This window comes from Ornithodoros turicata, unplaced genomic scaffold (genome assembly GCF_037126465.1).
Source record: "Ornithodoros turicata isolate Travis unplaced genomic scaffold, ASM3712646v1 Chromosome16, whole genome shotgun sequence".
NCBI lineage: Eukaryota > Metazoa > Arthropoda > Arachnida > Ixodida > Argasidae > Ornithodoros > Ornithodoros turicata.
The window spans coordinates 1,490,407-1,503,302 of record NW_026999320.1 but is presented as its reverse complement, the minus strand read 5'-3'; the positions used below and the strand labels follow the sequence as shown (position 1 = coordinate 1,503,302).

At 45.4% G+C, this 12,896-nt stretch overlaps 1 protein-coding gene across 1 annotated transcript in view; it reads right to left on the bottom strand.

Moving 5' to 3' along the window:
* LOC135372661 (uncharacterized) overlaps positions 1–12,896 on the bottom strand; it is a 260,959-nt gene that overhangs the window by 139,177 nt on the left and 108,886 nt on the right. Inside the window, exon 9 of the mRNA XM_064606160.1 lies at positions 1,695–1,772. Coding sequence (XP_064462230.1) covers positions 1,695–1,772 — 78 coding nt within the window. The remainder of the gene's footprint in view (positions 1–1,694; positions 1,773–12,896) is intronic.

Sequence of the window (12,896 nt, the reverse complement as noted above, 5' to 3'; positions counted from 1 at the left end):
TGGGGCCGTGCCAATAGTCCGGGCACTGTGCAATCCGAAAGCACGCTCGCAGTCATGGCAAGTTTACGGATGTCGAATAATTGGCATATATTCGAAGCAATACGATTGGAATAGCATTTGGTGGCCTCGGACTCTCTGATAAAGCAAAAAGGTTACCATTCCTTGGCAAAATTTTGAGTACAATTAAAATAATTAGCCTATTTAATGAAGTACACTATTGCAAACCGCATGTTTGAGTAGAAAAAACCTTCACAACTGTCATGCAGAAGCTTTACCATGTTTATCTCACGTAGATTTTTTTAATAACTAGGGAGCGCTCTCTCGTGCAACACCCCGTATACTAGTTAAAGGCAGTACGCTATTTATCGAGGAGATTCGTACAGGCTGTACGCTAGCTCAGTTGCGGTAGCGTCGCACCATTAGACTAATGCCGTACTGGGTATCATAACGTAGAGGCGAAAATTGTCTGCTAGCTGCACTTGAAGCGCCGGCTGCAGCACCCGAACGGCATAGCACGTTGAGCGAACAAGCGGCCTAACGGACACTGGCTGCACGAAGGCAACATGTCCCAACAATGAGAGAACGGAAGTGGTTGCGATGAGACGAAGCCAAGAAGATTCGAAAGGCTCGGGAACGCGAAGCCGGTGCCAAGAGACGAAGGTGGGAGAACGAACAAGTACGCGAGCACGACGCCGTGGCCATGAGATGTGAACAGTCCCAGACGCGTGTACTTGAACCGTCCGTTGGAGTTAGCACAGACAAGTTTCTGAATAACGAGTTTGTGACGTTCGCGATAGGCTGTGGTTTCGGATCGACGTGGCACCCGCACGAGCGGAACGCAGCGCACTCTTTCGCCTGGACGATACAGCTATCGCTGTCACTCCTTCGCACATCAGTGCATATAGGCGCGTTTGAATACGCGTTAGCGCCATCAAGTAACCATGTGTATCAGCCGCGCGTACACACGTGGACGAATGGAGAAAGACCAGCAGGAAGGAGCGAGGGATATGGAGTTGGTATGGCGTCCTGGATCGATTTCAGAGGGAACTGTGCCGACATTCCTCTGGAATGTCCGCCGGATGCCTGGAAACCTTGCACAACACGGCATGTGGTAGGATTGCAATCGACCACCTTCTAATCTTCGCACGACCTTTGCTACGTGCAACAACGAGCAGACTTTTTTACCCACTCGACCATGACTCTGGTCCCTCACTGTCTCCGAAGCGCGTCTCACGTGATGTCGTCCACATCGTCTGGCGACACCAACGCCGCGGAGTTAGAACGTATGCGGTGTGCTGCAGAGCACTAAAAAAATGATCTCGCAATTGCTGCGGGAGATGCTGACGTGTCACCGAAATTACAAACCTAAGCGGGGTATAGCCGATAACGCCACGAAGCGGCGACGGACAAAGCGTGCCACCATTACACTCAGCCAGATGTTGAGAAATGCTCAGTAAGCCGTACAGTGACTTCAACAAGTAGACGCGTTTGCACGCGCAATTCGGTCGTATTGATGCACGGCGCCCATTTTAACCCATGCTCAGGTTTGCCATTGCGCTGCACGTAAATCATGCACAATCGCAGCGCAGGGACCGCCCTTTGTCAGCTAGAGTGCTATCGCAGTTCTACATGTTTAACAGTGCGCCATAGGATATATGAATTATTTTGAACACGTTTGATTGTACTACACTTACGGTTTGAATTCGCCGTATGTTCCTGTTGGTGACTTCGTATGCGCGCTCGAGGTGTTCAAGGGGAACAACAGCTTCCTCCTGTTTAGGCAATGCAGAGGGTGAGACGCAAAATATTTCATGCCACACAGCCGTGCAATACATTAGTCATCAATTTTTTATCCCTCAAACTCTTGGAACAGCAAGTGAATTAAGGCGGTTCATAGTCAAGCAGGTTCTGTCATGTTTCTTTGTGTCGTCCTTCCGTTCAACCACTACAGCAGTGCTACTGTAAGACGATCAAGGACATCTCTAATCGACCGAAAATCACCCCAGGAGTGTGGCGGCCATACATGCCCCATAGATGACGATCTCACGCTAGTCCTTCATTCTGCTTCTCGTCCTTGCGGCTGCCAACCAACTGACCCAACCTGCTATCATTCAGCGACACTGTGTGATGTTTCGAGTGTTACCGACTCAGACACCATGCTTGATATTGCAATTAAACTGCATGAACTGCAGTAGGCTAATGTACGCATTTATGATAGAGCTCTGTAGTCTGCGAACTGCCGCATTTCATATAATGCAACTTACGGGGCGCGCAGGTATAGCAAGTGTCTGTCGCTGGACAACAGAAAGAGGCACAATTGGTTTCATCTGATTGTCGTAGTACATAGTGGTAAAAAAAAAAAAAAAGAAGAACCACTGGCGATTAAGTGGTAAATACGAGAGAAATGCGTTAACCGCCTTTTCCAATCCATACTTGACTTCCGGGTACCCACTTCGTCTAAACCCGACTTCCGGTTCTCCACACCCCGTCTATACTTGACTTCGGTTATGCATTTCCGGTACAACTCAACTTCCGGTTCTTCACTTCTGATTGTCCACCCCAGTCAATGCTTGATTTCCGGTTTGACACTCAATCGATATATGTAAGTCCATTTAATTAACCTTTAATTAGTCGTAATTTCAATCACCTATAATTACGTTTATTTGCAATAATTACTCTCAATTCCCCTTTGACGTTAATTACCTTTAATTACATTTAATTGCGTCTGGTATAACCCGCGTTTACTTTCGGTTTTTCTTTAATTTTATTTAATCTTTCTCCTGCCTTATATTCATTACGTTTAAACTCAACTTTCTTGTTTTAACTGCTTTTCACTGCCACTCATTACCTTCAATAACTCTTACCTCTTACTCAAATCATTTGCCTCCATTTACCCTCTCATATCTCCTTTGTATGTCCATTTATACCGCTGTCTCGGTGAGGCTTCACCATCTCACACACGGGCACACATATATATACATACATATTTTTCCGTTTTGACACTCCTAATGCTAACGCATTAAAAACACACACACTTTGGGGACATTTCAGTGCTGTACAACATAAAATAGATATATTACCATGAGCGTGCACTGATTTTGCGCATTTTGTAGCTTTCTAGTGTATACGCTGAACCCAAGACCCGAGGTTCTGCAACATACACTACAAAAGGAAAACTATCCAAGCGAAGCTTGCGAGCTGGTCAGGGTAGATCAGACAACCAGCACGGGCGCCACATGATGAAAGAGCCACGAGTACCGGAGAGCTCTGAGCGAAGCGGAGAGCGGAGTATGTATTTCTGAAACGTCGACAACAGATACCTGCGGCTGCTTGCCAGGGCTGAACGTCAAGTTCAGCGAGAAGCCATCAGGATCGAGATTAGCATGTGGTGACGTCACCCTATACCCGTGAGGAGCTGTGCCCACATCTAACCTGGACTAACCTACTAACGCTGAAGACGACCTTCGAGGACCCTGAACAACATCCTTCGAAGTAAGTGCCAAAAGAGGAATGAATAGACGAGGGGAGAAAATAAAAGAATAAAATAACACATATAAATGCTAGTTCTAGTATGCATCTCGCGCTGGTTCCTAGCGATGACGATGTGTTCCTGTTCTGTCTCACAATATATTAATATATTTATTGACTAATATCTATGAAGTCTGATCAGAACTGTGGTAATCTATGTGGCTGGCAGGGCACTGGCAAAACTGGCTGGCCAATATCGGTTTCATATATTCCTCCACTATGGGACCAGGTTACGATTGCCATTTTGGGTCATTATTAGCAATGCTGGTTTCCAATATAAGACCCATACTGGTGTGCTGGGATTGTGCTTTCTATGATGCCGCTTGCTCTAGAGCTGTCCTTCGGGTTGCTGCGCATAATTGTCAGTATTGCGCAGCTCTAATCTTTTCCGACTCCAGCCCAGTTTCGCAGTTTTTTCCAGCTCCAGCCCAGTTTTTTGCTCCATTCTCCTCCACATAAGGAGCTCTGGATTTGAAGACCCTTCTGATCCTCGAGCCTCTCAGCGACTGATAAAGCTGCTGCTGTCTGAGCATTTCTTGAGAACATGCTCTGCTGTTTGACCAGCTTTCACAGCTGCTGCTGCTGATGATGATTAGGATTTTAATGGCGCAAAGGCAACTTTGGCCATAGAGCTTTCACAGCTGCCCCATTGCTGCGAGTGTTAAGGGCTGGGGATGATTATCTGAATACGTCGTGTGAATTGAGGTCCACTGTCAGTTTGAATGGTGCAAGGGATGCGAGGCATGCGGGACAGATTACTCGAGGCGTTGTGCCACTCTTGTAGTACTCTACCACCATAGGATACCATTCATGAACAGGTGTAAGCCGTCCGCCTCTCGTCCCGGCGGCCGACGAGTATTTTGCTGTTGAGAGGAAATTACACACCTCGGCGTCTAGTGAGACACCTGGCTTCCATCCAATGAATAACTGACAATCTTCCCCCACCTATGCTGCGCAGAGTTGATGCAACGCTCGTTTTCGGCATGCCACCTCTCGTCAAGATGACGCATTATTACGTTTAATGCTCTCTAGGTTGTTCCCTCTTAAAGGAGCTATGAAATGATATTTTCTCGTTTTCATCAGAAAGAAAACAGTTTCCTGAATCTAGAACCGAAATTTTACCTTCGTCATGCGCGCAGTATTCTCGTGAGCGAATTTAGACGGAGCAGCGAGGGGCGTACAGCTGGCGCCGCGCCGTGTCGAGCTGCCACGCGGAGACACAGCGAGCAACTCGACGGAACCAGCCGGGTCCGGTCGGGTCAGAGACACGTCATCGTGATGTGTCATGGTCCCACCAGGAGCATGCGCCATAGTATCCCGCGTATGCGTTCATCGGGAGTGGAAATCTCTATCAGCCGCCGGCTCTAAAGCGAAACGCACCGCTCCTAACTGGCTGAGAAATATATGTGTAAATATTTGGATGCTCATTGGTCCTAGAACTGGCGCCAGTCTTCCTACGCGCTGATTAGGCGAGAGTCATTTGACTGAGGAGAGACTATTCGGACGGTCTTTCGAGCGGAGGAGACAGATAAAAAAAAAGAAAGAGACGGAAAGTTGACATGTCCAGCCAAGCGTGATCTCTTGGACTACAACTGTTGTGCTCGCAGACGCTAGCGGGTAGTTTAGAGGGTTTTGAATGCTTTAGATTTAGGTTGTGGCCAACTGTGAAAACAGAAATCGTTCGTGAGGAAGTCTGCACTGTTTCCAATTTCCCGCAGGCGAACGGTAAGACAAGTTTGATTACTTTTTGTTACCGTAGGAAGTAATGCATGTTTATCGTGTTAAGTGTATTACGAACAACATTTAAGAGTTACTCTGTACGTTAGCGCCTTTTCATAGAGCAGTGCGTTGCCGTAAATTGTGTGTTTCGGATATGCCGCTAATCAAATTATGTGTGGTTATGCTAGTTGCCCCTCATGCACGTCGCAGCCGTTCATTCACTGTGATCTACAAACGTTTGTGACACGTGTGCTTTGGTATTGAAGTATAAAATCAACATCGATTGCGTATTCATAAGTGATTTTCGTTCAGCGTTACGCATCCTCAATAGATTGTTTTATCTTTTAGTGCTCAGCAACAACGACACACCTGGGTCAATTGTTTTCGAAGACTGTGCACTGTGAGTGTGCGAACTGCGATTGGCCTTTGAACTTCGATGTCGAAGCGCCCACAGCTCCAGTGAAGCCTATTACAAGACTTGAAAAGATATGTACTGTAACTTTTTCAAAACGGTTCGCGATGACAAATAAACTTGCTTTATCAGACACCACCGTTTTTTGATTGTCTGCTTTGGGACAACACGATCGGTACTCTACAGCAAGCGCGGAAGGAAAACGGGACGAGAAGAGAGAGACGAAAAACTCGAGGAGAGGAGGGAAATGGCGGTTGGGGAAGGAGATCGGTCTGCGCATGTGCACTTGACCCGTGCTCTTTCCCGCGCTGCTGATCTTCACCGCTGTGAGTGACTCCTACAGACCACGTGCTTTGGGCGGACGCCATTTTCACTGGACCATTGCGTCTATGGGACCTTCCCTTGGATGTCCCCATGACGCCAGCTTATGGGCGATGGTCGCAATCTATCGCAGTCGCATCCTCTGGCTTTCGCCGACATGCCGAGAAGACATTGGATGGTTGTAACCCTAATTCACATCAATATTCGCCGAGCATCCAATGTCGTGTGCATCCCAATAAGGAGACGGACAGCTTTTGAGGGCACGAACCAATCGGACCGCCGGCATGAAAGATGGTGCGGTGCCATCGACTGCTCGTGTCTGTATCGAACATTTCCATTATGGCGATTACGAAGAGGACGCTGAATCTCTTCAACGTACTGGTTACCGAGCTCAGTGTCGTGGTCTAGTGCCATCACAATACATATCCACTCGGGGGAAAGAACATCCACCTAAATGGCTCAAAAGTGTGAGTACTTTTCGTTATTGGGACTAACAAGGATCTCTCAGTCCGTGCGGTCCAAATGCTATAACAGATTTCAGGATTATGTAAATGGGTTAATTCTCATCTGCGTGAAACCTTACGGACGCTTACAGCACAGAGAGAGTGACAGAGAGTAATGTACAGTAAGTAGTAAGAGAGAGTAAAGTAAAAGTAAGACAAAAGAGAAGTTACCGAACCTATTCACTAAACCCAGGTGGTGCACTGTTGCTAAAAATAGACTTCGCTTAGCATGGTCTTAGAAAGCATACTTTAACAGAACATTTAATGTAACATATATGACATATGTATGCATTCCTTTCTGTTCAGCGATAAATTCGTCAGCGGAACCTGAAACCTCTGAGGTGAGACAGCATGATCACTGCAAACCACTATTTAGAGCAGACATATGCTGTGCAGCCTCCTTCCACATTCCTCTTTGCAGCATTATCTTGCCTACCATTTGGGCCTCAGAGAACAAGGAGCAGTCAAAAACAGGGACAACGACACAAGAAGACACACAAACAGAGGCTCCACTATCAACAAGTTTTTACTGAACTACACAAGCACATTTATAACGAATGGTATAGAGGGGAAAAAAGGGGGGCAAAAACGGAATCAGAGGATGGTAAGCGGAAAAGACTGTCCCAGTTAAGCAAGTTGACTAAATGTGTCACTGAGATCATGTGGGGTCAAGTGGTCCCATATCTTCCAAAAGGCGGAAGGAAGCGGGAGACTACGCATGTAGGTGTTAGATGTATGGTAGGAGCGTCTGTTTCAGATGGCATCGTGGAACAGTTGGGCTTAGGGCCTAAGTTTTGTCCCCAGCGGAGTGTGCCGGCTGTTAAGAAAGTGTCTATGACCAGGGAGCTATGCCTTTCGGTACCAGACCTTGAGAGGACCAGGTTCGTAAAAGAGGGTGTTGCGTGCCTAGTGAAGACTGAGGACAAAAGGAGGACTGGAATGAAAGTGGACTTCAGAAGTATTTCGGGTAAGCTGAGGCAAGACGACCTGAGATTGTTGGAAGCGGATAAGGATGGTTGCTTTGTCTTATTGACTACAGGGATGTATCTGGAAAAAGCAGGTCAGGCTTTAGTAGCAAACTTTAAAGTATCTAAGGAAGAAGGGGTTAGAAAAACCGTTATACAAAGATGCAAGGACCTAACGTTGTTTTCTCTAGCAAAAAGAATTGGTAATGTAAAGAAGGATGTTTTGGAGGTGTTTTTCACTGCTAAGATTCATAGGCCTCTCGTTCCGTTCAGACCTATAGTCTCTGAAAGAGGGACCTGGCAGAAGGAGCTAGGTGCTTACATTCAGAAAGGGCTACGTACTTTACAGATTGTGGATCCGTTTAGAGTACGTGACTCCATGGAAGTTATGGAATTTTTTAATGAAAATGAAGGGGTCGCTTTCAAATTTATTTCGGTTGATGTAAAGGACTTATATTACTCCCTTCCTACTGAAGGTTTGAAGCACTGTGTAAAGCTTTGCATTGAACAGAGTGGTGTTGTCGGCTTTCAAAATGAGTGCGGCGTTAGTGTTGTGGACTTTGTAGAGTTACTCATGCTCTATTTAAAGTCGTTAAGGGTCTCTTTTGGCGAGCAATTTATACTCAGAAATCAGGGGTGTGTATTGGTTCCAGCATTGCTCCGCTTCTGTCAGATATTTTTTGGGGCAATTTGATGTTAGCATTAATGAATCTTTGCAGAATTTAGGTGTAAAGATTTTTAGATTTGTAGATGATTTTCTTCTGTTTTTTGATAGTGAGTTGGAAGAGAATGCAGTTCTGAATGTGTTTTACTCCTTTGGACAGGGTTTGGAATTTACACATGAGAAACCTGTGGGTGGCAAACTCCAGTTTCTTGACCTATGTATTTCTGAAGGTTCAGAACATATTTGTTGGCAGTACAAACAAAGGTCCAGAAAACCTGTGTTACCCTTTGGGTCGAACCATTCAAAAGTAGTAAAGAATGGGATAGGATTGACCTGTGTTAGGAAGGCCCTCCAGAAACCTTGTGTGCATACCATGTCTGAAAGCGTTGTGCTACAGTTAAACCGCCTTGAAGAAGCTGGTTTTCCTCGGCAGGTACTGCTGATGATCCTCCGTAGGTTGCTTACAGAGGTTAAGGGTCTAAAGAGTTCCCATGTAAGATTGGAAGGTAGACCGGGGGTGATTCCATATATTCATAAAACGTCGCATCATTTAAAAAAATTGGCAGGAAGGTTCGGTGTACCTGTAGTTTTTAAGTCTTTTTCTAGGCTATCTTCTCTCGTTAGGTTAACGAATCAAGAACAGGTATCACTAGAGTGCGAGAAGAAGCATAGGTGTCCTCTTGTGGAATGTAAAAGGTCTATTGTTTATGAAATCCCACTTTCGTGTGATAAGGTTTATGTCGGCCAATCTGGCCGGTGCCTAAATGAACGTTTAATGGAACATAAGAATTGTGTAAATAAAACTGGTGGGGGTACCTTGCATGAACACGTAAGGGTCTGCGGTTGCGTTCCAGAGTTTCCAAGAACAAAGATTAGAGGACGATTCAAATCCAACAATGAAAGAGAAATTTTCGAGGCCTTTTTGATAATGAAGTATGGGTCTGATAAATGTGAGCCGTCGATATCGCTAACAAGGGAAGAGTTTGGGTTCTTGGAATGCAGACTAAAAGCTGGATGTGAGTAGTTAGATCCGGTTGTTCCTCGTGTTTTTATGGCTCCCACGTGTGTTCCGTTTTTGCCCCCCTTTTTTCCCCTCTATACCATTGGTTATAAATGTGCTTGTGTAGTTCAGTAAAAACTTGTTGATAGTGGAGCCTCTGTTTGTGTGTCTTCTTGTGTCGTTGTCCCTGTTTTTGACTGCTCCTTGTTCTCTGAGTCATGTATCAACAAGCCCATCAAGCTACTCTAGTCTACCATTCGGGCTTTGTATATTGTTCACAAGTTATTTTGTGTGCGTGTGTTATTTGATTGCAGTTTACTTTAGCATGTGCACAAATATCATGTTGAGGAGGACATTTTCTTGTTGGCTCCCGAATCAGCTAGGTTGATTTTATGAGGTGCAGAATTTTGTTCTTTATCTTATAATCACTACACAGGTGGATTACATTCATTTGCACTCGCCGGAACTGGAGATGCATACTGCGTTATTCTTTCTTTTCTCTCAATCCAGGGCATCCTTAGTGTATGGCAGCTAAAGTCTTTAACCGGGGTAACATGCCAGAACAACTCCAGCAAGTGCTCTGCAGTTCACCGCTGCAATAACGAAACCTACGTTTGATAAACCATGCCGTCATGAGAGTTTCTTCTTGATAAAACTCTGCGCTTTGTATTACACTACCAAAAATAACCTTAACCTATATGAGTGGCTCCACTGCTGCGTTCAACCAGTTCAATCTCCTCTGGGCATCATGTAAAGCCAGTCTGCTTCAGTCCTATTTTGCTGAAAACATCGGTGCCGGTAGAGTTGTTAGATGAGCTGTGTGGCAATGTAAAACAGGATACGCCGTGTTCTTGCATATGCATAAAAATAATGCATGTTGGCATATAATGTGTATGTGTAGATGTTTCAGTTATTATCTGTCGTGTATTTTAGTTATCGTACTATTTGAGCCAGTGTCGGCATTTCAGCTGTTTGAGCCTGGTGCCCTCGTCCTTGATACACAACAAGTGTGTGCATATCCTCGGGTGTGCCGACACGGCTGCTCTGTCCTGGTGGCAAACTGGACAGTTCTTTGATGAAGAAGGCAGATCTTCACCAGAAGACGAAAAAGCAGTTGATTTCAAATAGTACCAACTCGCCAAACTTTCATCCCTAGTGTCAGATGACAGTAGAAGTGGCGTTTTTCGGTGCTATGAATCCGGAAAACCAGGTCATATGGCACGGTATTATTTCAATAAACAGCTGAGCACATTCTCTAAACCAGAAGAAGGGGTGCGAACAAGAGAGCAAAGTACAAGGACAGAGAAGACAGTCTGGTGTAGGAATACCGAGGACCTCTGAAGATACTTCGGTGAGATCATCCAAGACGAGTTCGCTATCTGTGGTGCCACTATTCACCACCACAGATTCTGCTACGCTAATGAGCTGCAAAATGGAAGCTCCTGGTCGTTTGATTCCCGCGCCACCAGCAACGAAGATAACCATTGCCAAGTGGAGGGACCCTTAGGCTCTTTTGGAGCCTCTTGAGAGGAGCAATCTAACGTTTCACGGACCTCCCGCCAGGGAAGGGTAACAAACGTATTTTCGTCACCGTTTCCATTTTAGTTACTGCTATATTTTCGTTTCCGTTATCCGTTTCTGATACCAGCCTTTCAATTTCGTTTTCGATACGTTTCCGTTACTGTTTCCGGTAGTGGAAGGGCTGTTACAGAGCTGCGAGAGGACAGCCTGCAGACAGGCTCTGGCAGCACCCTGTTTCCTCAAGTGCTGCTTCGGTGTCACGCGTACTCACCACACAAGTAATTTTACGTCGTTGGGATGCGCACATCTTACAAGATATATATATATATATATAGGTATTCAATAAATATCAGAAGTGCAGACGGTGCTTCTACAGGACAAGGAATAAAAGGGGAACTTTGTTAAAAGCTAAGAGGGGGTATTCCACGTTTCGACAGCAGCGCTGTCTTCAACAAGAATGGGATATTATGGTGACGCAAGACAATTGCAAAGAATGAGAGGGGAATATGTACAAGGGGAGAGGGCAGCACACGTGCTTTGTCAAACAACGGTAAAAGGGTACAATGAATCACAGGCAGTCATGTTCTTCGCCGGAGGGCAATGATTTCCTGGGGTGACCAACCTGGGAGTCTGAAAGAGATACAAAAGAGTGTATGTATTCTGAGATATTAGGAATTTAGGTTGCGAACTGTTGAGAGGACGCCGGGGTCCTTGTTAATCTGGCTTTTAAATTTGTAGATCAGGAACGATTCCCTTTGTTCTCTAAGGCGTTGGGATGGAAAACCGGATTGCAGAACGAAAATGGCTATGTCGTTAATTGAGTGGCCGGGTTTACTAAAATGTCGAGACACTGGCAGATTGGGTTTCCTTGATACGTCGGACCTGTGGTTGTTGAACCAGATTTTGAAGGCTGTAGCTGTTTGACCGGTATTTTCGGCCTTGCACTCATTACATTGAAGGAGATAAAGGACGTTAGAAGAGTTAAATAGACCATTAATATTTGTGCGATAGGTGGAATTTGTGCTTTCTACTCTGGTAGCAGTTTGCATTAATTTACAGATCTGGCATCTGCGTCCGTTGCATGGTTGACAACCGTTGTGTTCCGACAGCTTGTTTAACTTGGCGTTCGCATGTCTGTCTTGGATGTTCCTTGCTCGACGATAAGTAACGCGGGGTGGTTCCGGAAACACATGACTCATACGATCAGATTGGGTGAGGATTGCATAGTGCCGTTAAAGTATGCGGTTTACGTCCGGGGCATAACCGTTGAAGCTCATAGTGAGGTTTACCGAAGAATTCTTATCGGCTCGGGGCTGTGTTTGGAATAGGTTCTCTCGATCGGTTGATCTAGCTCTGGTTATGGCATCTTTTACGACCTGATTAGGATATTTTCTATCTCCGAAAGTTTCTTCAAGGCTCTAAAGATGATTGTCTAGTTCATCATCGTTAGAACATATTATCCGGTAACGCAGCGCTTGACTATAAGGGATAGCTAGGTTAATGTGTCTGGGGTGGCAACTCTGGAACGATAGATACTGTTGGGAGTCGGTAAGCTTTCGATATAGACTGGTGGTTATGATTCGATTATGTAGTTTAACTTCCACATCCAGAAAATTAACAGCTGAGGAGGAGTAATTGAATGTAAATTTAATACTGGGGATGTACTTGGTTAAAGTCGTTAACAAACAACGTAACGCCAACTTGTGAACGCCAAGTTAAACAAGCCGTCGGAGCACAAGGTTGTCAACCATGCAACGGACGCAAATGCCAGATCTGTAAATTAATGCAAACTGCTACCAGAGTAGAAAGCACAAATTCCAGCTATCGCACAAAAATTAATGGTCTATTTAACTGTAACTCTTCTAACGTCCTTTATCTCCTTCAATGTAATGAGTGCAAGGCCCAATATATCGGTCAAACAGCTACGTCCTTCAGAATCCGATTCAACAACCACAGGTCCGACGTATCAAAGAAACCTAATCTGCCAGTGTCTCGACATTTTAGTAAACTCGGCCACTCAATTAATGACATAGCAATTTTCGTTCGGCAATCCGGTTTTCCATCCCTACGCCTTAGAGAACAAAGAGAATCGTTCCTGATCTACAAATTTAAAAGCCAGATTAACGAGGACCCCGGCGTCCTCTCAACAGTTCGCAACCTAAATTCTCTCAGAATACATACTCTTTTGTATCTCTTTCAGACTCCCCGGTTGGTCACCCCAGGAATTCATTGCCCTCCGGCGAAGAACATGACTGCCTGTGAT